We start from the raw sequence: 26,158 nt of genomic DNA, 5'->3' as shown, positions 1-26,158 counted from the left end.
TTTTAAATATCAAATATTTTTAATATTCCCAACAATCAAAATGAATTTGAATTACCATACATATACTGGATTCGTAAACTTCATAAAAATCCTTACAAAGATACATAGTGGGATACAATAAATGTTCTACTTAGCCTCTTTCTTTACTCCTCACTAAAATATTTACAGTAGTGAACTTAGGGAGTACTGTACAACAATATATTCAAGAAGTGGTGTAAATCAGATGTGGATACTTTAAAATTCCGAGGAACTTTTAGAAAATTTTTACCAAATACATAACACCAAACGTACGACTTTTCAATATTTTATACAACCATTCCCCACGTTAAATTAAAGTCCAGGATTTTGACATCATTGACAGTTGCTTTTTCAAAATAAATGGAACTCGTAAATTTACTTGTCTTGCCATTGGTCATTTGCAGCATTACTTTGTTAAGAAACATTCTGAATGTACACAGAAGTACATTGAAGGTTACATTTAAAAGATGCTTGAATTTCTGTTTGACAATATCTATATATGTAGTTTTTGAGATCAGGTCTTCCAGCAATCTGTTGGAATTTCCATGGGTACCAATTGCGCCCCATTATAGATATAACCCAGTGAGCTTGAAATTAAGAATACCACAGAGTCTGACTCATCTGTTTCATATTTGGATATTTTTACTAGAAAAGACGTTAATGGTAACCTAACAACCAACAACTTTATGATAAGGTGATGACTTCAACTTTTCAGTCGTCAGCTTCTCTTACTTATGTAGCAATATACCCTTATCACCTGCCTATAGGGTTATGCCTCATTTGGTTTGATACACAAGAGCATGCTCTACGTACGAACACTTTCTGACTGACGTTTTTCATACTTATTGTGAGACTTTAATTTACACATTGAATTGTCTACGGATTTTTCCGTAATTCCTGATGATGACAAGGAGAACAAGCCGGGTGTGACCGGTTGGCAGGAGATGCTTACTCATCCTAGCACTTGATCACACCGTTGGCTCCGGGACCATAAAACTTAGACAAGCTTACTTGTGATCTCAGTCTCAACTTTCCAATATTTAACCCTTTTGTAAAAGTGAGACTGAGATAAAAAGTGAGCTCGTCTTAGTTTTATGGCCCCGGAGCCTAATATTTAAGAGGTCCGTGTTTGCTCTGCTCCTGAACTGTATTGTTTAAATGGACTTTTGAGCTCGAATACTGTTTGTTATCTCTTTATTTCATACATAATTCCATATACACAGTTTCCTTATTTTTAATTTTCTGTGTATCTTTAAGTATCTATATGGAAACGATTTGTCTCCGTCAAGTCAAAATTCATAACTTTTTATTAATCAGATGGATTACAAGGTACATGTCAATGCAATCAAAGTAATCTGTAGCTACTTTGATACACCATCTCGTTTAATTTTTTACTGTTTTAATGTAAATTACATTTCATATTTTATGCAATTATTGGAATGATATAACTATTAAAACAAACTATAATTCTCCCCTTGTTTTCAGATATGATAATCCACAGGATCAAGTAATTGAGGACATATAATTGTATCTCCAAGTAGTGGGATTTTTATGAAATTTGGAACTAGTGCCCATTTCTCGTTCCAGCCACACTTTGTGATTCTTCCTCTAATTTCATTGATCTCAGGCCGGAATATGGCTGAAAAGTCAAGTGTAATATTCAATTGTAGTAACTCTAGAGGGTTTGCAAATGTAAATAATTTTACATATACGAAATTCCATCAAGACTGACATTTCATAATATGAATTTTCATCACTATATGAAACATAAAGAGTAAGAACAACTACATAGTCAGACACCTAAATACTCAGTGAAACAGAAAGCTATGAGTCTTTCGAACTGAAAGTTAGAAACTGTTTGCATGAAGTTTCGTTTTCTAATAATTTCCATATTATGAAACTATAATATGAATAAAAATACACATACCGTTAAAAACATACTCTTGTCCTGCTTCCAGCTGTACACCACACCCCGTGACGTTGATTGGACTCTCCAGTTCTACGTAACGGGGACTCTCGCTCGGCTATATCAAAGTAAACTTGCTTTCATATTGCAAAAAGTATAGCATGTGGTTTCCGTATTTAATTAATATTAATTTGAATGTGCATTTTTACTTCTAAATGGATACTGATTTTTTAGAGATTCAATTTATCTTTATGCACAGTATAGAATAAGATTATTGAGTACCTACCGGTAAATGATTTAGCATGCGAACTCGAATGACATGGACAATAGAAACTTTATCATCTGACAGGAATTTGCCGACTGGCATCCCAACTAAACCTAAATAAAAATTGAATGGTGTTCAAAATGCCTTTTATTACTCAGGAGAGATGAGATTTAAGTGGAGCTTGAAAGTGTATCGGTATATGTAACAAATAATCTTCTGGGTACTATGAAAAAGGTGAAAATTACGGCCGAACAATGATCATAAAAAATTCTACAAACGATACAAATTTGTAAACAGGGCCTAAAACACGGACCCCTAGAAGTTCCATTGGTGGGATCAGGTGCCTACGAGGAGTACATATTCCTTGTTGACCGTTAATAGACTACAACCTTTGCATCTGAAGCGAATGAAGAAATGATTATCAACTTTTTGGGCCCTTTTTGTGGTGACTCACTGAATGAATGCGTAAGAATCAAACATGTTTGTTTCGTGATTATAATTGATTTTTACTTTTAAACACATTTATGCTCGTTCAACTTTGAAATTTTAAAATTTTTCCAAACTTATGGGACATGATTTACACTCTCCTTTTTCAATGACCTTTAAGACTTTACTTTGATTTAAGATCATGTCATATTTTCTAGTCAAGAACAACAACAGACTAAGGAATAGATTCAACCGATCAAGGGTTTAGGAAGTATGAGCACTAAACCGAAAGACTGTTATACCAAATCTATCGCTGGGAGAGACATAGTTATAATTTTATGCCAAATAAGAGGCGAAATCTAGCCCTACAAATAGTGTATCCTTTCCTCAAGGTAATGTCTAGGACTGGAAATAAAATATAAGTTTTCAAAATTGAGTGTTAAAAATAAACTCATTAAAGACACTTAACTTTTAATTCAAATTCTGAATTTTTTTTTCAGAAAAAATATCTATTACTTATGCAAGTATCTTTGCAAAATTAGAGCTGATTGAACCTATCATTCAGGCGAGGCTACAGAATTTCATAATGTATTAGGATGAAAATGCATCAGTGAGAAGAATATATGTTTCCTAAAATCAGGATGCCTTTATATATATATATATATATATATATATATATATATATATATATATATATATATATATATATATATATATATATATATATATATATATATATATATGGGGGGGGGGTGTTTTATGTCAATGTATTGATACTTTAAAATTTGAATTCTCGCTTTTGAAAAAAATATCGCTTGCATTGTGCAAAATTATCTACATTAAAGCTATATATATCGCATATTTTTGTTAAGTTTAGACAATCAAAGTTTAAAAAGTCTTCTTTTTTTCATTATTTTATATATAGATAGGACTTTTCTGTAAATACACGATTTAAATCAATCGCGTTTCAAAGATATCAAAAATTTAAAACGATAAGCTATTTATTTACTGACTTCACAAAAATTATAGATATTTGAATAACCTAAATTTCATCGTGTGACACTTTACTTAGACAATCAACAATAATGGCGAACAATGGGAACAAGGGATAGACCAGCGAACAAAAGCAGTTTGACAGATTCAGAGAGAAAAGCAAGGAAGAGATAGGCAAATTTGGAGAGAAGAAAAGAGAAAATTATGATATATAAACAATATTGTGTACATTTCTCTTCCATCAAGGTTGACCGTTCACGGTAGCTCAGTCGGTAGAGCGCTCGCTCCGTGATCGGAAGGTCGTGAGTTCGAATCTCGGCCGCGACAGACCTAAGTCGATAAAAAATAGGTAGCAACTGTTCCTTCGCCATGCGCTTGGCACGTTGAAGTGAAAGTTGCGGGTCCTTCGGATGAGACCTTAAAAACCGAGGCCCCGTGTCACGGCAGGCGTTGGCACGATAAAGATCCCTCACTGCTCAATGGCCCTGAGTGCCGAGTAAAGTTCAAAATTTGAAGCACTTCACCGGTATATGGTGACGTCTCTATATGAGTGAAAAATTCTCGAATGGGACGTAAAACAACATACAATCAATCAATCCATCAAGGTTGTATTTTCCCATGGTCAAGCGCATGGCGAATCTTATAAATATACAATTAATTATAAAAAAAAATTTGGTTTTCCAGGTTTATTATCGCTAAAAATTATAATCTTAATGTACATAACATAAATCATGTATATCTACACTTAATATCGTATTATTTTCTTTTAGCTTAGATACGCCATATATACCTCTAAAAATAAACATACACAGTTTATTTTCTAAAACACGCCTTTGCATTGAATTACAGTACACCCACAATGAGTCTCTTAGATAGTATTTTTTGCAAGAAAATATTCCCCATTAATCTATTAAAAAGCTTACTAAAATCGCTGTCACAATATCGTTCCTCTCTTGTAGCGTTTGAGCACTGACAACATTCCGTGGGAAGGACCACCAGATAGAACAAAGTAACGACCACAAATAGTATATCGAACACGCAGCGCATTGAAGATGTCTGAAAAAAAAAGTATTTTTGCTTTACTTTATTTAATAAGTCGACGTGAAATATTTACTATTAGCTGTATCTTCAAATTTCCTGTTTATTACCCTAAATAAATAACTTAAATCTAAGAATAAATTATAAAAAATGTAATGTATCATTAAAAAAATCAAAAGATCTATAGATAATATTGTTTCTTACTACTTTCTTTTATATATTGATCTACATGAAAAATCAGAAAAAATAGAACATTTCTCTATCGCCTTTTTTCAATCAGGTATACTCACCATTTTAAGATATGTTCTCTATTCTGCAATAGTAATTTCTGGTATAATTCCTGAGTGTTGACATTATTTTTATACTGAGTGATATTTGCTTCAGTTGATATTTTATTCCAATTTTGTTCGCTCTTTATACAGATCATCTTTTCGACAGCATCAATCAATCAAGTATACTTTGATCCTTCATGTAGTGAATTTAAAAAGATCTGTCATTTATCAGAAGCATTTCACATTTAACAATAAATACAATGAAAGAATTTTTCTGTCACTGGAAACATATATGTTTTCAAATTTATTTCTCATTTTTACATCTACAAATTAAAGATTTATTAATGCGAATATATCATAATAAGGCTTTTAGATCATTCTTATAAAGACGTAGAAAAATGCTCCCTGTTTCAATAGTTTTAACAAACATAAAATGTCAAAACCAAAGTTAAACTAAATCTGCTAACTAACAGATCATTTATGATTGATAATCTGTTAATTATTCCGCATTTATTTAGAATATGAAACAGTTGAAAATAAGAAACAGTAATTGATCCAATGGTCAAATCTGCCTTGAGCCCTCTGTAAGATTGGTATAAACGACATAGTCCATAATCAAAATTAGTATGAAAACAATGGCCTAACGGTCAGTATAAAACATGTTAATCAAAATCCAACCCAGCATAAATTTTATTTGCAAACCAGATTATTATAAAACCATAAAATCTGCGAAATATTTACTTTATAGGAGGTTAGAGAAACCTGTCAACACACCAGTTGGGAAATATGTACAAATGCGTACGTCGCCCGCGTGGCGCATAGGTTAGAGCGTTTGTTCTAGAGTCGCGGAGTAGAGAGTTTTGATCCTTGCGTCGTGGGTTCGAACCCCATTGTGGGACATGGAAACCGGTCCATCGGATGATCGATACCTAAGTCCCGTGTCGCAATAGGTACTGGCACATTAAAGATCCCTCACTGCTCAATGGCCCTGAGTGTCAAGTATAGTCAAAATTTGCAGCCGCCCTCCAACGGCAAGAGGTGGCTTCTCCATATCAGTGAAAAATTCTCGAGAGGGTTGTTAAACAAAAAACAAACAATACAAATGCATGCAGGTGTAAATGGAATATTGTTACATTATTATAGCTAGATGGCGATGGAACACCTTCAGACATTCCTGTTGTCATAGTTAACCCTTTATGTCTTCGGTTAATAAAATAGTCAATTATGAACCTTTATGTATTCACTGGGATATATCTAGTCAACGTATAAAGGAAACTGATAAACGTCACCTATCTTAATGTTGAATTGAAGGCCATAGCAAGAGTTTTCTTCTAATGAAATATGGAAATAACGAACAGTATTCAAGCTCAGACGTTCATTTAAATAATACATGGAGGTGCAAGCATCCCCTGCAGACCAGTCACACCCGCCATGTGCTCCTTGTCATGATCAGGAAAAACGGGAAAATCCGTAGACAATCAAAGTGTGTAAAGAATTGCCTAACAATTAGAATGAAAACGTCAGTAAGAATTTGATTTAATGAAAGCTTGTATTTGCTGACAAGGCCATTGTATCGACCATAGAACTTGCGAAATGATGACTTTAAACGAGACTTTTGATATTCTTGATTCATCAACCTGTTTGCCAATAGCTTGCCTTGTTTTAGAAATCGTTTGTATGTAGAGCATGCTCTTGCGTATCGTATCAACCCAATATGCAGGTGATAAGGATATATTGCTTCATAAATAAGGGAAGTTGACGATTGAAAAGTTGAAGTCATCACGTTTATCATAAAGTTTTGTTGTTAGGTTACCATTACCATCTTTTTCTAGCAAAATATCCAAATATGGAACAGATGTGTCAGACTCTGTGGTGTCTTTTATTTCAAGTTCACTGGGATATATAGAGTCGACATATGAATGGAAGTAATAACTATTGTTAATTGAAATTACGTCGTTGATATATCTTAATGTCGAGACGAAGGCCGCAGCAGGGTTTTCTTCATCTCATGTATAAGATTCTGAATAAATTCTGCTTCATATGAATACAAAAATAGGTCTGCTAATAACGGCGCGTAATTGGTACCCATGGGAATTCCCACAGATTGTTGGAAGACCTGGTCTCCATAAACTACATAGATATTGTCAATCAGAAACTCGAGCATCGTTTTAATTTCAACTTCAAAGTACTTGTGTATACAATCAAAATGTTTTTGTTTTTTTTTTTTGACAAAATAATTTTGCAAATGGCCAATGCAAGGTAAGTAAATTTACGAGTTCCATTTTTATTGAAAAAGCAACTGCCAATGATGTCAAAAAGCCAGTACTTTAATTTCTCGTGGGGAATGGTTGTATAAAGACTTAAATAGTCGTACTTTTTGATGTTATTGATTTTGGTAAAATCTTGTGATTTCAATTTTTCTAAAAGTTTCTTGGAATTTTTAAGTATCCAAATCAGATTTACATTTCTTGAGTATATTTTTGTTCAGTACTTTCAGTACTCCTAAAGTATCTCCTTCACTGCTGTTAATATTTTAGTGAGAAGAAATGAAAGAGGCTTGGTAGAACATTTACTGGAACCCTCTATGTATCTTTGTTTGTAAGGATTTTTATGAAGTTTAGTAATCCAGTATAGATATGGTAATTCAAATTCATTTTGATTGTTGGGGATCTTAAATATATTTAAAACTGACATATGATTTTGAAGAATTTCTTCCTTAGAAAAGGAGCTATGGGTAGACGTTGGATTTCCACTTGGAGAGTGAAATCCCAGTTCCTCTAAAATACAATTAAAAATTAAACCCTACAAACAAAGACAATATTGATACCTGCTTTGTCAGCTGGGTCTAGTACAAACTGATCATATATCTATTTAATTCCTTTTTTTTCATTGAACACAGAAGGATAGATGGTTTCATATTGCCACTCAATCGCCTAATGCGAGATTTTATTTATAATATTTATGAAATTATGACGCCAGGTGAAAGACTAATGAAGTCTTTTTTAAAAATAAACTCTGCTTCATAAGAACACTAAAACATCCAGGTCATAGAAGTGCATATTTTTTACCCAAGGGAATTCCTACACAATGTAGATAGATATTGTTCGTGGGAAATTCCAGTATCTTTTTAACATCAGCTTTAAAGTATTGTTGTAGAATCAGAATGAAATTTATCAAATAGCTTTGTAGATAACTAATCATAAAATATTAAATTTTTATTTCCATTTTTATCGAAACAAGATGTGTTTGTGAAACACTGATGCCCCCGTATGGCAACCTATAGCAAAGGTTAAACTTTCTCAAATTCAAATCAAATATGTTGGTACCCAAAGAAAGGTCTTGTCTCGAGGAATATACCTGTGAAATATGAAAGCCCCAGCAGCAACCATTGAATAGATATGGAAAAGGTTAAAGTTTTTCAAAAGTAAGTCAAACATCAAGGTCAAGGTCAAATGGTCAAAATTTATGGTGCCTAAGGAAAGGCCTTCTCACAAGAAATATACAGGTGAAATATGAAAGCTGAAGCACCAATCGTTCAAAAGTTAAGACCAAGGTTAAAGTTTTTCAAAAGTAGGTCAAACTCCAAGGTCAAGGTCAATGGATTACAATTGTTGGTATCCAAAGGAAGATCTTGTCACAAGGAAAAAATATCTTAAATATGAAAGCCCTAGCAACAACTTTTCTTTCAAAAGTTATGTCCAAGTTTCAAGTTTTCTAAAAGTAGGTCAAAGTCCAAGGTAAAAGGGTCAAAGTTGTTGGTATCCAAAGCAAGGTCTTGTCACGAGGATTACATATGTGAAGTATGAGAGCCCTAGCACCAACGGTTCAAAAGTTATGGGCAAGGTTAAAGTTTTCCAAAAGTAGATCAAACTCCAAGGTCAAAGGGTCAAAGTTGTTGGTATCCAAAGGAAGGACTTGTCTCAAGGATTACATATGTGAAGTATGAAAGGCCTAGCATCAGTGATTCAAAAGTTATGGCCAAGTTAAAGTTCTTCAAAAGTAGGTCAAACTCCAAGGTCAAGGTCAAAGGGTCAAAGTTGTTGGTATCTGAAGGAAGGTCTTGTCACAAGGATAACATATGTGAAGTATGAAAGGCCTAGCACTAACGATTCAAAAGTTATGGGCAAGGTTAAAGTTTTTCAAAAGTAGGTCAAACTCCAAGGTCAAGATCAAAGGGTCAAAGTTGTTGATATTCAAAGGAAGGTCTTGTCACAAGGATTACATATTTGAAGTATGAAAGCTGAAGCACCAATCGTTCAAAAGTTATGGCCAATGTTAAAGTTTTTCAAAAGTAGGTCAAACTGGTAGGTCAAGGTCAAAGGGTCAAAGTTGTTGATATCCAAAGGAAGGACTTGTCACAAGGACTACACATGTGAAGTATGAAAGCTCTAGCACCAATTGTTCAAAAGTTAGGGCCAAGGTTAAAGTTGGATAAAATTTTGCAAAACTGGGTTAAACTCCAAGGTCAAGGTCAAAAGGTCAAATATGGTGGTACCCAAAGAAAGGTCTTATCACAAGGAATACACATGTGAAATATGAAAGCCAAAGCTCCAACCAATCAAAAGTTATGGGCAATGTTAAAGTTTTTGCGGACAAACAGACAGACTGACGGGCAGGGCAAAAAACTATATACCCCCGAATCTTCGACACGGGGGCATTAAAAGGAGTTGTCCATGATATCAAAATATCTGTGGTCTTTAATTCATTGTGAGGAATGGTTCTTTCAAGTTCTTGAGACAATACATTTGACTTATACTTGTTTAACATGTTGAAGCACAGAATATCTGAAGTTTACCTTCACAACAGTTAATATTTACGTGAAGAGTAAATATAGGGGTTCGATAAAACATTTACTGGGCCCTTTGATGTATCTTTTTGGCAAGGATTTTTATTAATTTTGGAATCCAGTATTGCTAAGGTAATTCAAATTCATTTATGTTGATTGGGATGTTAAAATCGTTTAAAACTGAATCCTGATTTTGACAAATGTTACACTTTAAAAGGAACTGTGAGTATATATTGTGGATAACCAGATGGCCAATTAATCTTCTAAAATACAATAATAATAAGCCTTAACAAATAAGGATTGTTCTAATCTTTGTCATCTTGGGCCATTAGAGTTTTGGAATATTTTGCATTCTTTTCTCACTTCCAGTCTATCGAAAACAGATGGTACACATTTCCCCTTTGACTGTTTCATTTGAGAATTCAATATTCAACTAACACTTTTTATCCATTCTAACAAGATGTCTATAATAATACTTTTTATCCATTTTAACAAGATGCCCAAGTCTCCTTTGACATACCTTTCTACAAAATTTATTATAGAATGAAGTTTTTTGCCATTTCAATGATTTTGTCTGGCTAAATGTTGCATCTTTTAGAATAAGTGAATTCAGGTCTTCATTTTCAACTACAAATGGTGTGTCCAGAAGGATAACGTTGAAAGAACCTGAAAAACATGGGGATTTCGTTAAGATGGTCAATATCAAGGCACAGAAGAGCTTGTGTCGCCTTTTTCATTGAAATTATGTTTTCTTGAAAGTGACTTGTTAAATGTTATAATAATATTTTATTTGTTTAAAATAGTCTGAAATTGGACAAGAAATTGACACATATGATTGGATAAAATACATATAGAAGTATTGGAGAGGAATGACAAGCCGTTCTGTTTTGTATCATAGAGATAAATATTTACTATAAAAGTAAATGTGTTTCTTTCCAAATGAAAAGTACAAAATAAATGTCGGCATTTCGGAATTTTTATTTGATATATTCACATTTTATCGATTTATGCTTATAATCATGATTGTAAATGATTGATGAATATTTGTATCTGCTTAACAGATTGGTTTTCAACTTCGGTGTTTCAAACAGAACAAAATCTTAAATATCATGATTAGAAGTCGAACACAGTCATCTCGGTCAAAAATGCACATATAAAAATGATAACCTTTCTACACATAACACATACACACAATATTTATATACATTCACACTCTATATCACATTATAAATTATACATAGTATTATGATTGGTAAAGTCATAGTATTATAATTGATAAAGTCATCTTTTTTTTTGTCACTCGTAAAATCATCAAGGCATGGGCATGATTTATGTTACAAACACAAAAGAACCAAATCAAAGCAACATTTAAAAAAAACAATAAATATATTAAAATATATATAAATATTTAAACTTTAAATACTGTCAACATAACGTAGGATTTTTAGGCGGAATAAATTGAAAAAAAATTACCGAACTTCATCAAAACATGTGCATGTCTGATCATTGGATGTCTTGTTTGTGGGTATCAATGGATAGGACTGATTTCCTCAGATTTATAGATTAATCAGAAGAATATAAAGACTTAAGTTTGACATTATTTTTTTTCAAGATTTTCTGAACTTCAAAAATGCAGTCACACTTTAATCACTTCTTTGTTTTAATAGCTGCCAGACGCACCTAAATTTTTTACGAGAAATCAATTTACCCACCCACCAGCACCCTGCTATAATTTGTTTAAAAATTCATCAGTCCTAAATCACAAGCAAACTAATTTTTGTTTTTGCGTTGTTCAGTTATTATAATTATATTCTGGTAACAACTTGTTGCTTTCTACAACTTATTTATGATTTTGTAATAAAAATCTGGGTTTCAAAATTGTATGTATATCACATTTTATTATACTGATGTTATTTTTATTGATAGGCGGTTTTTTAACCCCACCTTTGCAAATTTATTGTCATTTATTCAGTCATTTTTTTGTTAATCAATGATTGACACTAATTTCATCAACTGATCAAATATATTTGTGGTAAATTGAATAAATGACCTTTCTCACAAAACAAAGTTGTTCTGTCTTTTAAGTGCAAATGAACTCGGACTCATTGGAGATCAAAAGGTGGTTGTTACGTGTTGACAAGTAAACATTATATTATTATAAAGAAACATGGAATGAATTTGAGGTTATTTTAATAATGGAAAAATTTGGGTGACAAAAATGATATTTTGAATTTATTTACTGACATTCTAATAGGCGAAAATTGTTTTTTTTTGTTTTTTTTTTTTAAAAGAAAATGATTACATTCAATGAATTAAAATGTTGTATCTAAATACCACAGGTACCAATACTAATCCATTAGTTCTCTGTAACGATTGTACATATCACGGTTTCTATTCATGTAACCACCAAACATCATGCCGACACTCCCTCCTACATAGTCCGTGCCTTCTGGCGGCTCCGCCACGTTCATTTGATTCCCTATTCTATTCCTATGATCCATATCACCTCCTCCTGCCAGCTGAGGTGAGATGTGGAACATTTGATTTAACGCGTTTTTCGGGGGTGATATATGATACACTTGGTTCAAATTGTATCTTGTAGAAGTTTGTGGCATCTGTTGATTATTTGGATATATTGTATTGGATTTTTTATAGCTGCTGATTTGTTGTTTCTGCATTTTTGGCGCGCTATACTTCTGTGTGTTGCAGGACATTCGCTTGTGGAACAAACGCCATTTTATATGGAGTGGGATGTCATCCCATAGTTCCATCCAACAACAAGAATCAATTTTTCCTCTTATCCCTTCAATGATTTGACCTAAATGGAATGGAAATTGCGATTTCAATAAATTTTACTATGTATCATTGGATGAATATACCTATCTATTACTCATCAAAATTTAACTTTATTCGGAATTTAAATGATCCTCTATCATATATCGGTGTCTCTAGCTGATACGGGGTGTGATAGAGTAAAGGGTATTATTCATCTATATATTCCTAAGACATGATATTTTTTTTTCCTTACAGAAAACTCACCTGCAAGAATATAATCCTTTCCGACATTCAATAAAATACCACACTTTGTTGAACTCGTTGGACTCTCAAGTTCAATATATTTAGGACCAGATCCCTACAACAATAAAATATTTACAGCTTTTAGGCATTTGTTTCAAAGTTTAGCATTTTAAAATTTATATTTTAAAAGATAGAAAAGTGTACTCCAATGGGGATCTCCGTCAGAGAAAAGTGTTAGAATAGAAATAAAATTTCTAACCTTGATATGAAATTTCACTTGGATGACAAAAATGTTTTTGTCTACTCCTGGCGTCCCAAAACGACCAACTAATCTTCCAATGATAGCTGTAAATACACAATATTTGTTATTTCGTTTTACAGAAGTGATAAAGTATTTATAAGTGACATATGAAAAGATCTTTTTTTTTAAATGAAGGGTCTTTAAATGCAAAATATTTATGACTACCGTGAAAAAAAAAAACTCCGATAAAAATCAATTGGTTCTTTCTGTTCTATATATTATAGATGTAGCAAAAAATTCTTTTAAAAAAATACGTAAATGTTGATCAGAAAGAAAATTATAAAACCTTAAATGTTATATATATATATATATACATATATATATATATATATATATATATATATATATATATATATATATATATATATATATATATATATATATATATATATATATATATATATATATATATATATATATATATAATAATAATAATACAAGATTCTTATTTTCAAGTTACTAAGATCTGTGAAATAGTGGTTTGATATTCTTACTGTAGTCACTGCTGCAGAATTTTTCTTCTCTGGTAATATTTGGACAGTTGCAACTTTCCAGTATATTCAAGCATGACCCGAGGTAAATGGCGACAAGGAGCAAATTCGTCACAAAATCCTTCGTCTGGAAATGAAAAAAGATTGCAAAATAGGCTAAAATAACTTTCCTTAAAGTTTTGCTAATTGTGAGCAATTAAAGGAATTTCTTAGAGAGAAAGTAGGAAAACTATTACTCGACAGAATCACATAAAGAATTTAATTGAGTGTTAAAAACCTTTAATTTTTTGTATTTGCTTTTGCAAAAATTTGATACAGAAATAATTTTAACTTTTCATGAGCTATATGCTAGATTAAGCATCTTTAAGAGATAGTTGAATGCACCATATATTGCTTTTTCTATGAATTGCAATAATTGAATTTATGATCAAAATTGATCATTATGTTTTGAAACAATTGGACTAAAACCCCGCAAGGATTAAAACAAAAATGTACGCATACAGAATAAAGCAAATTTTTCTTATAATTATAAGAAATGCATTTGATTAGGATGCTGCAAAGGAAAAACGGTACCTACCATTTTGCAGTGTCAATTAAAGTGACGGTTCATTCAGAAAACAACTAATCTTAAATATTTTTAAAAACGTGATGAACATTCAAATTAAAATCAAATTTAGTACAAAAATTATGTCTATCTGCATTCAACCTCCTTGAGGTCATTTTTTCTCGTCACTTTGTCATTAACAATTTAAAGCGATTAACCTTTGCAATGTAAAGGTTAGATTGGGGAACCTGTCTTAGTGTAAATGACTAGTAATTATCACACTGTCGAGTAATTAGCGGAGTCATTATCCATCCGACAAATATAACTTCCACTCTTATGTGAAAAGCTTCACACATTCAGCCTTTTTTCCTCATCTTTTCTACATCTATATATATATCAACCCATCAGTTACGTAATATATTAGAAAGTACTACAGTGTATTTGCTAATTTCACAAACCACTACAAGGTACTTACAATCATTTTTAACTTCCTTTACGAAAATATTTAGTTGAATTTCTGTACATTGTATATCCCGGTATTATCGTCCCATGAAACATCTTGCTATGGTTTCCTTTCCAATCAATCACACGCTCATACAATGATAATAGTGTATATGTTATTTCAGTGTATTTAAACTTTAGCGCAAAGGACAAGGTATGGTAACAGCCGAATCTGGCCCCTTATTTGATGTAAAAATCAGAACACAGTTAAAACTGTGATAGTTTGTAGTTAAGAACTTAAAATGTGGCTTGTTTTAAAACCAGCACTAATTTTGATTTAAAGCTTACACGGGGGCCACAAGGGAGTGCAGAATCAGGACATTTTCCCGAATTCTGGTGAAATTTTGTCAAATTTGAGATACTTTTCACTTCGGGAAACATAGAGCACAAGCTTGCCTATCTGAGATTTTTATATACAAGATACATCTGATACTAGTGTATGAAATATATGAATTTGGAAGATAGGCAAGCTTGTGCTCTATGTTTTCTGAAACAAAATATGCTGTAAAATCAATGAAAAATTGCATAAAATTGAGAAAATTCGGAAATTGACATATTTTCTGACCTTCCTGTGACCTCTGTGTACCCCATAACTTAGAACCAATACTCATTTTGTGGCAGGGATGACAACATGTTTTATTAATAAACTGTTGAATCATTCTAAAAGACACCCCAAACCAGGGGCCAAAAAGGGGTCTAAGCCTATCTTGTCCTTTATTCATGCACTTTTTGGCGAAAACGCGAATAGACACTATCTGTATCCAAATACAATCTTGAGTGTGAATTAACCTACGAGAGATTTGGTTGAACAAAAGCCGAAAAATGTATTTCCTGCTATATTAAATCCTACAACAATGTGTTTCGCAATGTTAAATATTTAAGTATGGATAATATTTTTAAGAAATAGTCATTTTAAAGTTTTTGGTGCGTTATTTTCGGGTACTAGTAAATTAAATGTATCTCAGCTTTCGTTGGTTTCTGTTACTTGAATAGTTATGGATTTTATATCTCCTTACATTTGACACTTCCATCAATTACACCACAATAAATCGTATGTCTTTTCCCCTCAAGATTTTTTAGTGATTTATTGTTTATATCTGATAAGCAAACTTTTATATTGTATATTATTTTTTTCATTAATATTTCACTGATTTTTATAGAATCTGTAGTTGCTTATCTAATCCATCTCTTATTCATTGGCATACGATAACATATTATGCAATGCTACATATGTTTTTTTAGTCATTTGAAAAATGAGCATTTTTAATCAAGCTCTTTAGCATATAAAACGTGCAATAAATCAATGCTTTCAAATCACTGTACTTGTCGTTGATTATTAACAGCTTACCTCTAGTTCTCTTAAAACAACTGGTTTATGTTAAGTACGAGAACTATAAATGGAAAACAAATGAAAATTACAAACATTTGTGACATAAAATAGTATCATTTCATCGTAGAGAGAGAGAGAGAGGGGAGAGAGAGGAGAGCTTTCCAGTTTTCCATAAATATTTCAAACCGATATATTTATGGAACAAATATTCATAATTTGTACATTATGTGCATGATAAAGTTAACCTATTTCAGCTTGGGGGATCATTTTTATTGTAATAGATGTTTGTTACCATAAGATCAATTTGTGGGAAACCTCTCGCCATAAATTACCAGTAATTACCAATCCATTTTGTCATTAGCATATCCATTTACCTCCCTACATTTATAACATAAATTTGCGTCAATTTGTGAACATACTTTAATCACATTTCCATCATTAGCAAACTCTATGATATTTTAGTACTTAGGCAATTCATGTAAATGAATACAAGGAATTTATAATAAACAAATAGAAAACTAGTATTTGGATTATCACTGATGATGTGATCATTAGTAGACACCATTTAAAAAAAAGTAAAAAAAAAAAGTAAAAAAAAAAAACAAAAAAAACAAAAACAAAAAAAAAAAAAAAAAAAAAAAAAAAAAAAAAAAAAACTCTTTGTCCTGTTTATTTCTTATGAGATTTTAACAAAAATGTCTATTTTCCTGCTAATTGACTTCTTGTTCCTTCATTTTCTATTCTTTTTAGCTTGCCTCAGGCAAAGGTTCAATTGAGATTTTCTATTTGAAAAGTGTCCAGCGTCCATCTTCGTCCCCTTGTGGTCTCTCTTGAATTCTTGTGTTGTTCGCAATATTTTCACCTTTTTCTCCAGAAACTCTAAACCAATTTAAACCAAATTAGCATCTTTGTGTGAGTATCTTTATATATAATCTAGAAAGCAGATTTTTTATACAAAATTGTATCAATTGCTTTATATTTGTTTTCTTTAAAGAAGGAAATCTGTACAAATGTTAATTACGGAATATCCTACCTTTAATTCATTCAACTCGTTAGGTATAGTAATAAGAAAATATTGTTTCCCTGCTAAGCTTTCGAAAAATAAATACAAAATGTTTTTATTCCTGTATAAAGTTTTTTTTAAAATACATCGTCAGTTTACCTCTGTTGGTGATACTAGTGTATCAATTTTTCTCTTTAGATTCTGTTGACATTCATAAAGGCAAATCGGGGTATATTTATGATTTAAATTTATATTGACTGTAAGTATAAATATAATAAAACACATATTATCATATGCCATAAAGTAATTGTATATCATGAAATTAAATATTGATATGTATGAAGAAATAAATTTGACTTACCAATCCACTTTCTCAGTAGTTTTCAATTTGCCACACCGTTAAGGAGATCAGAAATTACAGATAATTGAATTATTCTGCATCGACTGATCTTGCATTAATACAGGAATAAACTTCCTACTTCAATAAGCATCTATAAGGAATTTAATCATCTTCCGAAGTTTATGACAAGTATATTCAGGTGTAGGCCAATGCCTTCACTGATACGTCTCCCTTTGCAAAATTAATAAACCTTATCACACCGGAAGAACTTATTTGTAATGTCTTTTTTATGTAATTGCTTCAACAATTTCAAAAGAAATACAAAAATTAGTTAGTAAAGTGTCTTTTTATTACAAGAATTAAATGATGGCATCATAGTTGTAGGCACAATTATAAGGGGAAAACATGTCGGGCTTTTGGGGTGTTTATGGACTACGTGTTTGAGTAAAAATTGTTTTTGCCACTGTCTAGAATGATAAAATCTCTTTTTTGCAATCAAAACCAAATTTTGATCATTCAAAGCTATTTTCCCTTTTTTATAAAAAAAAAATTATATAATCTTATACAGATACTCAACACAAAGAATCATTTTATTACAGTATACGAAATGCCTGCTGTATGTGCAATGTGCAATGAAATAGACCCACAGTATAACAATGAAATAGTTTCCTATTTACTTGGCATGGTAAAAAGTTCACAATTTACACAATTACTCTGAAGTTGATATCAATTAAAATGGTGCTGGAAGTCCTTATTAACAGTAGTTATGTTGTCTTCAAAGACCAGGTCTTCCAACAATGTCTTGGAGTTCTTTTCCTTTTTGGTGCATATGTATTAACCGCGACGTGTTTGTATTCTTCTGCAGCAGAATTTATTCAAAACCCTCTACCCAAGAAGACGAAAAGGCTTGCTCTGACCTTCAGTTCGACATTTATAAATATCAACGATCATATACATTTATATGTCGACTAGATATGTCCCAATGAACTCGACATAAAAAAAAACATGGAGTCTGTTACATATTATATATATATTGGATATTTTACTGAATATAGACGTTAATTGAAATTAATAACTTAATTCTATGACGTACGGGGCGTGGGAGTGTCGTCAACTCTCCAATCGTCATCTTTTAAGTTTTAATTAGCAATCTTCTATTTTATGGTGTCTATTTCTCCTCAATTATATGTTACCTAAGAGCAGGTTCAAGGTACGATTGATTTTTTTTCTTTACAGAGGCAAGCTATTGAGCAAAAAAATTGATGTAATAGGGGCTTCAACATTATTATGTAAGTAAGCATTCTATGGTTGTGATAATGACTTTGTTTGCAAATACAATTTCTTGCTAGGTCGAATTTTGACTGACATGTTCCATACCATTTGTTAAGCCATTGTTTCTATACTAATTTAGACGAAGGATTACTCTGTTTACAGGATCGAATGACAGGGGATGCTTACTTCTCCTAGGTACCTGATTCCACCTCTGATGTTTCCGAGGGTTATTCGTGTTTTATCATGTCCTCGATTTGTATTGTTTATATGATTTATGACATTGAACAATGTTCGTTATTTTAACCCTTTCAATTGCATTAATGTTTTTTTCATGGCGTCAGTACCAGAATTTTTTCTACGACATAATAGATACTTACAAAAGTATTATCGCATGAACTCTATTCCTTTCTTTACACTGAAGAAAAATCATAGTGCATGGTTAGATAATAGAAAATGAAAGGACTTGAAGAGCATAATTTTGATACGCAGATGTAATGATTATGTGACAATTACATCATTAAGAATGTTAGTTCTTTAAAAATAGCAATTGGTTTACATCAAAGAATAGCAGCAATTTTAATTTAAAAACAAATTTACTATATTTAGCAAACCTAATTACATATTTTTTATTTCTCATAAAGTTAAAACTTTTTATCCGTCCCACGGTCATTTGGAAAATGACTAGCCTACAGAGAGAAAAAGAAATAACAAAATGCTCAAGGGCAAGCCACTTACCTGAATCAATCTTCCTCTGACAAAAGAATGTACTTTTAAACCTCCTATCGTAATTTAAACATTTCAACATTCTCAGTAAAGCAATTCATATCAAACTTACAGTGTTTTCTAGAAAAATTATTTTCTTGTAAATATGCTTTTTGTAGAACTTTGACCGTATGGTACCCTTTCAGCCCCCTGAACAATGATTTGCAATTAGAAATTGAAATCTTAAGTGCGTTAACTACTATACGAATCTCTGCAGTTGTGTTTTTTTTTTTTCACATGCATCTAAATAAAATAAATGTACCATCATACATTTATGCTGCATAACAATGCCATGCAAGCTTTTTATTTTTAAATTGCCACCAAAATAATCTTTGATTCCTGATGATAAAGTCATGAATTTTATAGTCTAATTCTTAATAAGGAGATCTATTCATATTTATACTGTAGGTCGTATTCTTATTATGGTGATCCATTATTTTATGAACATATGATTAACAAGAAGTCTTACAATTCATATTCATTAATTTCTGTACATTAGATCACAACAAGCAAACAGCATGTTTCTTTATCTGATGAATATATTCAGGAATCCGGTCACAAGCAGAACCAGAAGTCTCTGATGAGACTGTAGCTCTACTGGTCTGTACGTATAACAAAGGAAAAGTAGCAGTTGGATTTGAAACTTTGCAACATGCAACAATATATAGAATTATGTATCTTAATGTAGTCTACTTCTGTGCCAAGTTACTAAGTATATTGAAATCAAACGAAGACTGTAGGAGGAGTAGCGTTTTGAAAGTATTTCACAGAAATTTCTATTTTTAGTAACCATGGCAACACCGTTCATCGAAATCAAAAACCGATGCAATAAATTATCTATCTTAGTATAGTCTTCTTGTGTGCCAAGTTATATTGAAATCAGACCAAAACTGTAGGAGGAGTAGCGTTTTAAAGGAATTTCACAGAAATTTCTATTTTTAGTAACCATGGCAACACCACTCATCGAAATCTAAAAAAACCCGATGCACTAAATTATGTATCTTAGTGTAGTCTACTTGTGTGCCAAGTTATATTGAAATCAGACCAAAACTGCAGGAGGAGTTTGAACAATTGTTTACAGACAGACGGACGGACGACGGACACCTTACTATCGCATAAGCTCTTCTGGTCTTTGACCAGTAGAGCTAAAAAGGAACATAAATGACCTGATACTTAGCCACCAAAGTAAATATATTATATTATTGTATTGTAGTAAGTGTTTAATTTTAGATAAAATGTTCTTTGTTTTCAGTGATTGTCTCACCTTATTAGCGCCTCTGTCATCAAATAATGAGCGTATTAAGTTAATTGTTCGCTTGATTTCTATTTCTGGGTTTATGATTACTTCACAACACTATTTTAGGAATAAAATATCAAAACCAATATGTGTTCTAATAATGAATTTCTGTTAAGGACTAATACTATTATGAGAACCAGACTTTATGAAAAAAGGACAATACAAATCACATACACAGAAATGTAAATAAGTACACCATATTTATATCATGGTTATGTAGGTCGATCTTTACAATTTTGTTAAGGTTTAACAACTAGCAAGCAACCTGAGTGAATATTCCGTGAGTGATTAGTTCTCTATCGTTCTCTATCGAAATTCTTTCATTTATACACCCTTACAAATATGATTTCGTATTGTTTTAAAAAATGTAGTCGTATCATATCTTACATTATTTAAAATGTCTGCAATATTCTTTACTATAAAGTGATAAGCTGTTTAGTACAGCACTTACATTGAACAATTTGTCATTTACCAAAACTTGAAAATCCAAACCTTCGGTAAGGCTGAATATAAAAAGTTATTATATCTTTTAAAATAATAAAATAATGTTTGTAATATTTTCTCTCCTTTTAAGCAAGGAGCAGAACAAACTGTATAAATGTTTAGATGCACAAGTTAGAAACACAATATTACCCGGTACTCTCGTAAAAACTTTAAAAATATGCTCCTCATCCCGGAATAATTTTTCAGAATAAACATATATAAATTTAAGCATTTTTCTCTCATGTGTTGACATGTTTTATAAATTTAATAACATAAGGTCTTTGAGAATATTGATTGCCCAGGTAATTTTTTTCCTGATATTAATCAAAGCAAGATTGCTTGCCAATTAAAACTTCATAATTTTCAATTCCTTTGAACATTCTGCAAAAATATATAAACACTACCTTCTGCAATGAAAAGTAGGAGTGTATAGAAACATACCGAACCACAATCTCTGTATGTGAAAAAACTTTAAAAGATGATCAGATGTCTGAGCTGCAGCTCCGGAAATGAGAAACAGGCAAAACTATAAAACAGTGAGGCAAAGTTTTACTGCATGATATTCAGATGACCACCAAGTCCTCTTGTATCAAGGTTAGTTGAAATGAAACCAACAGATAAATAAAAGAGAAGAATTAGGCCCCAAAATTGAACCCATTAATTGATTTCCACAATTTCTTCCATGACTGTAACATTGAATAGAATAGTACTGTAGAATTAACAGGAGTCAGAATAACTTACAAAGAATTATATAGAAGCTATACTAGTATATGGCTAACTGCAAATTACAGAAGTAAACAAGTTCCCAGGACAGGATGTGATTGACGCTGAAGATGTACATAATTCAAATTAACGTTACCAGCTTTATAGGAGGGTTGTCCATGAAGTTAGTGGACAATGACGTTTTTATCAAAGTGAATGGTCCTAGATAAACGTATTGTATACCAAAATATTTGTCATGAAAATTCAAGTCAAAATAGTTTTGTTTTGGTTGTTTGAATGTAATATTTTGTAAAAAGTCTTTAAAGGCTGAAGATAGTGCGCCTTGCCCAGGGTTCAAATGGCATAAGCTTTGAAATAAAGGTTTCGGATCAAAATGATAAATTTATTCACAAAACAAGCCCAAACTTATGAAAAATATTAATGTGTCTCGAATAAAGCGGTTGTCATCATTTTCTGATGTCTTTAGTAACTCTTACTGGACATACAGATAGTGAAAATATTAAAAAAAAAAAAAAACGCAAGAAAATGTCAAAAATTGACAGAAAAAGCGACGTCGGCCATCCGACTGAAACAGCGTTCAATCACAAAGATAAGTTTTAATATGGTTTTAACGACGTCAGAGCGAATTAAGTATTCAAACAACTGGAAATTATTGGAATATATTTAGTTCATTGATTTAGTATGTGAAAAGATCAAGATAACGAAGAGTGATCGATTTTTAAAAAAAAATATATACGAACAATATTTTACAATTTTTCTACGGTGTGTACAATTTGAGACACTACAAGAGAAAACTACTGTTGTTATTTTCAATTGATGAAAACAAGATATTCCTTTTCATGACGATGTTATAAATCTAGCGCAGTGTCGGACTGGTAATTATACTGATGACGCTCGTAAATGACGTATTTCATTGTTTTGAATTTTTAGAATTTATTAAGCTATGTTCTACATGTAAAAATTAGCAGCGTGGCATGATGAAGAAAAAATTGCATGTGCCCACGAAAATGTGATAAAAATTCAAAAACCATATTCACAAAGCTAGCTTGACGTAAGACAAGGCCGTTCGGCTTGCATATACAATCTATTTAAACCTATAACTTTCGTAAAATTGTGTGTATTGTTTTAATTTTCATACATCTACTAAATCATGGTTAATATCAAAATAATATCGTACACGTGTAGTCATTATTAAGAAAATTATAGCATTTGTCTATGAACAACTCGTAATTACATTGAAGCAAGTCATGCGAGTCGCTAAAACAGGGAAAGTTGTAGTGATTAAAATATCAAACAGTTTGATGAGCTATCAAATTCAGTTGATAAGTTCAGAATCCTGAGTAATTAAGAATCAAGGAAAATTATACCTACATGTATACAGAAAATTAAGAAAATTTTACTCTTAACAAGGAGTGAAATGTGTTTTAACATGTGTATTATTTTAACATCCTAAAAACACAGAAAATTACTTCAGTTTATCAAAAATGTTTGAAATACTCATTGAAAACTTTTTTCTCTTTCACAGTATTAAATGATGTTAGATGATTTATTTTCTCATGCAAACGTTTCCAGGGGAAATCACTGGTTGTCATCGACATTGAAAAACTTTAATAGAAGAAACAGACTGCAGTTTTTATATCGTTTTAAGTGTTAATATTTTTCTTATTTTGGTGTAATGTCACAAAGTAATTAGACGATGCTGTATAATGATTACCTTATATTTCAAATATTTAAGTATCTGATTAAACTCCATAGGGAGATTCTTAGTATGTCATTCATTAACATGCAGTATTATAGACCTGAGATATAGTAAATGATAGGTTTGATGAATTCTAAGTTCGTGATCAGAAAACAGCTCTTGGAATGCTATTATTATATTAACCGATAATTCTCCGATGAAGATTTCGATCGAAAGTTCATTGCTTCCTTTAAAGGGGTCATACGTATATATAAACACTGACTGTGCAAAAAAAAAAAATACAATCATTTATTTTAAGGACCCTCTATACACTGATGAAAAATGTTTTTGGGACTTTGAGAAAATTATTTAGCATAAAGGAGGATATTTTGAAATTAACTAACTCATTTTTAATATAGGGAGCGTGCCTTTTTTATTCAGGAAAAATCTTCAAAGACAATGAAGTAATAGAAAAGAAAAATTGCCTTCACTTACTCAAATGGATAAAATACATGCAAATAAAGTTTTCAAATACTCTATCTTGGTCTAATATAATGTTTAGAATACTTGGATTTATTTCAAATTATGTGATTTAGTTCAGATTACAATTTATTCTACTTGTATGTCAAATGGTAGGTCAGTCTAATTACACAAAAGTACCCTGAAAATAGGGTGCAGTGTAGAGAGGGTCCTTAAGAATGAATTTATTTATTGAAAAGACATGTTCATCTCATCTTTTTTTGGTGAAAGGAAATGATGAATCTGGTGGAATTTCAGAAACCGACACGAAAGATGAAAGATTATTCCCCACTTCTCAAATGATTCTGGAAATAAAATCAGTTCAACAGTTCTTAATCGAACAACCTTAAATAAACCATTTCAGAATTATCACTTATTCCTAATAATAACAAAACCAAAGTATTAGGAAAAAATAGAACGTTTATTCTATTTCTTTTTTATGCTCTTTGTATTGCTTTTTTCGTCTGTTTTAAAATAATTCACAAAACCTTTACCTTGTAGCATAAACATAATTATATGTTACATTTACTTTCTTTGCCCTAGTATAAAATTGTTTTGTTGACATGTATATATCGAATTTCATTCAAATTATTTTTTTTAATAATTTCTGAAGATTTCTTTGGGTTTTTTTTTTTTTTTTTTGTTTAACGCCCCTTCGAGAATTTTCAACTCAAATTGAGAAGCCACTACTTGCCGGTGGAGGGCTAACAAAAAATTAGACCTATACTCTGCACTTGCTGCCTTTTAGCATTGAGGAATCTTTTTCGTGCCAGCACCTACTGCGACACGGAACCTCGGTTTATACGATCTCCGATCCGAAGGACTGACCTCCGCGTCACACAGCTGATTCGAACACGCGAAGTATGAATCAACTCCTTTCTCTGCATCTCTAGAGCAAACGCACTAATCACTGCGCCACGCGGGCGACTGTTTCCCGAAAAAAATTTATCTAATTTAATGAAAATTGATTAAAATGTGGAAATTTAGATACTTTTAAAAATATCATCTCTTGAATTGCATACCTCTTAGTATGAATTCATGAAATTCAAATCTGACTAAAAAATGTACAAACAATCACAATTTAAACTGTATGGTTTAATCAGATGAAAGCTATGAAACATTTAAAACAAAAGAGTGATTCTGTCACCATATGAGGGGTTATCGAAAAGTTCGTGGACTGATGTGATAAAATTAATAATATGTAGCGGTTGCTTACAAGATCTATAATGAAATATGAGATATCTGACAGTATTCAAGCTCAAAGTCCATTAAAACAATACAAATTTTGGAGCAGAGCAAACATGGACCTCCAAAGAACACCAGAGATTGAATCAGGTGCCAAGGAGGAGTGAGCATCCCCTGCCGACCGGTCAAACCCGTCGTGTGCTCCTTGTCATGATCGGGATCCCGGAAATAACGGAAAAATCCATCGACAATTCAGTGTGTTAATAATAGCCTAACAATAAGTATGAAAAACGTCAGTCAGCATATGCCCTGATAATAGATTGTATTTGCTGACAAGGAAATTGTATCGACCATAGAACTTTGAAGAGATGTTGATATTCTTGTTTAATAAACTTCTTTGTCAATAACTTACCTCGTTTTAGAAAGAGCATGCTCTTGACGATTGAAAAGTTAAAGTCATCACGTTTATCATGAAGCTTTGTTGTCAGATTACCATTAACGTCTTTTTCCAGGAAAATATTCAAATATGAAACAAATGTGCCAGACTCTGTGGTATCTTTTATTTCAAGCGCACTGGGATATATCGTGTCGACATATGAATGGAAATAATAACTGATAATGCGTCGTCGATATATCTAAATGTCGAGTTGAAGGCCACAGCAAGAGATTTCTTTTTCTCATTTATAAGATTTTGAATAAATTCTGCTTCATATAAATACAAATATTGGTCTGCTAACAACGGGGCGCAATTGGTACCCATGGGAATTCCAACAAATTGTTGGAATACCTGGTCTCCAAAATCCACATAGATATTGTCAATCAGAAACTCAAGTATCTTAATGTCAGCTTCAGAGTACTTGTGTGTACAATCAGAATGTTTTTAACAAAATAATTTTGCAAATGACCAATGACAAGGTAAGTATATTTACGAGTTCCATTTTCATTGAAAAAAGCATCTGTCAATCATTTAAAAAAGCCTGGACATTATTTTATTTCGGGGAATGGTT

At 31.8% G+C, this 26,158-nt stretch overlaps 3 protein-coding genes across 3 annotated transcripts in view; 1 reads left to right on the top strand and 2 right to left on the bottom strand.

Annotated features, from left to right (window-relative positions):
- Positions 1–1,307: 1,307 nt before the first annotated feature.
- Positions 1,308–5,018, bottom strand: LOC133174290 (uncharacterized shell protein 6-like). Its single transcript, XM_061309377.1, has 5 exons — positions 4,937–5,018; positions 4,532–4,664; positions 2,211–2,302; positions 1,946–2,042; positions 1,308–1,657 (listed from the first exon to the last, which is right to left on the bottom strand). Exons 1-5 carry the CDS (start codon positions 4,937–4,939, stop codon positions 1,500–1,502), a joined length of 483 nt encoding a protein of 160 aa, XP_061165361.1. The 5' UTR covers positions 4,940–5,018; the 3' UTR covers positions 1,308–1,499.
- A 6,971-nt stretch (positions 5,019–11,989) lies between these two features.
- Positions 11,990–19,309, bottom strand: LOC133174027 (uncharacterized). Its single transcript, XM_061309068.1, has 4 exons — positions 19,240–19,309; positions 12,982–13,067; positions 12,744–12,837; positions 11,990–12,522 (listed from the first exon to the last, which is right to left on the bottom strand). The coding sequence occupies exons 1-4, from the start codon at positions 19,307–19,309 to the stop codon at positions 12,053–12,055; spliced, it is 720 nt and encodes a 239-aa protein (XP_061165052.1). The 3' UTR covers positions 11,990–12,052.
- A 53-nt stretch (positions 19,310–19,362) lies between these two features.
- The window catches only part of LOC133174152 (NADH dehydrogenase [ubiquinone] 1 alpha subcomplex subunit 5-like), a 173,632-nt gene continuing 166,836 nt past the window's right edge, over positions 19,363–26,158 (top strand). The window contains exon 1 of the mRNA XM_061309209.1: positions 19,363–19,366. The gene's annotated coding sequence lies outside the window, so the exon portion shown is untranslated. The remainder of the gene's footprint in view (positions 19,367–26,158) is intronic.

Source organism: Saccostrea echinata, unplaced genomic scaffold (assembly GCF_033153115.1).
Source record: "Saccostrea echinata isolate AGI-Se365-2 ecotype Australia unplaced genomic scaffold, CSIRO_AGI_Sech_v1 ptg000057l, whole genome shotgun sequence".
NCBI classification, from domain to species: Eukaryota; Metazoa; Mollusca; class Bivalvia; order Ostreida; family Ostreidae; genus Saccostrea; species Saccostrea echinata.
This window is presented reverse-complemented; position numbering and strand designations above follow the sequence as displayed.

What these genes read in the sequence shown, in the direction of transcription:
- LOC133174290 (XM_061309377.1), bottom strand. An exon ending in ATATTGTGACAGCGATTTTA is followed by an intron (nt 2,303 to 4,531) that starts GTAAGCTTTTTA and finishes ATTTTTATTTAG; the next exon opens with GTTTAGTTGGGATGCCAGTC. An exon ending in ACAAGAGTATGTTTTTAACG is followed by an intron (nt 1,658 to 1,945) that starts GTATGTGTATTT and finishes TTGACTTTTCAG; the next exon opens with CCATATTCCGGCCTGAGATC.
- LOC133174027 (XM_061309068.1), bottom strand. Translation starts at nt 19,309, where the DNA reads ATGTTGAAATGTTTAAATTACGATAGGAGGTTTAAAAGTACATTCTTT. An exon ending in TCAGAGGAAGATTGATTCAG is followed by an intron (nt 13,068 to 19,239) that starts GTAAGTGGCTTG and finishes GTGTATTTACAG; the next exon opens with CTATCATTGGAAGATTAGTT. An exon ending in AAAGGATTATATTCTTGCAG is followed by an intron (nt 12,523 to 12,743) that starts GTGAGTTTTCTG and finishes CATTCCATTTAG; the next exon opens with GTCAAATCATTGAAGGGATA.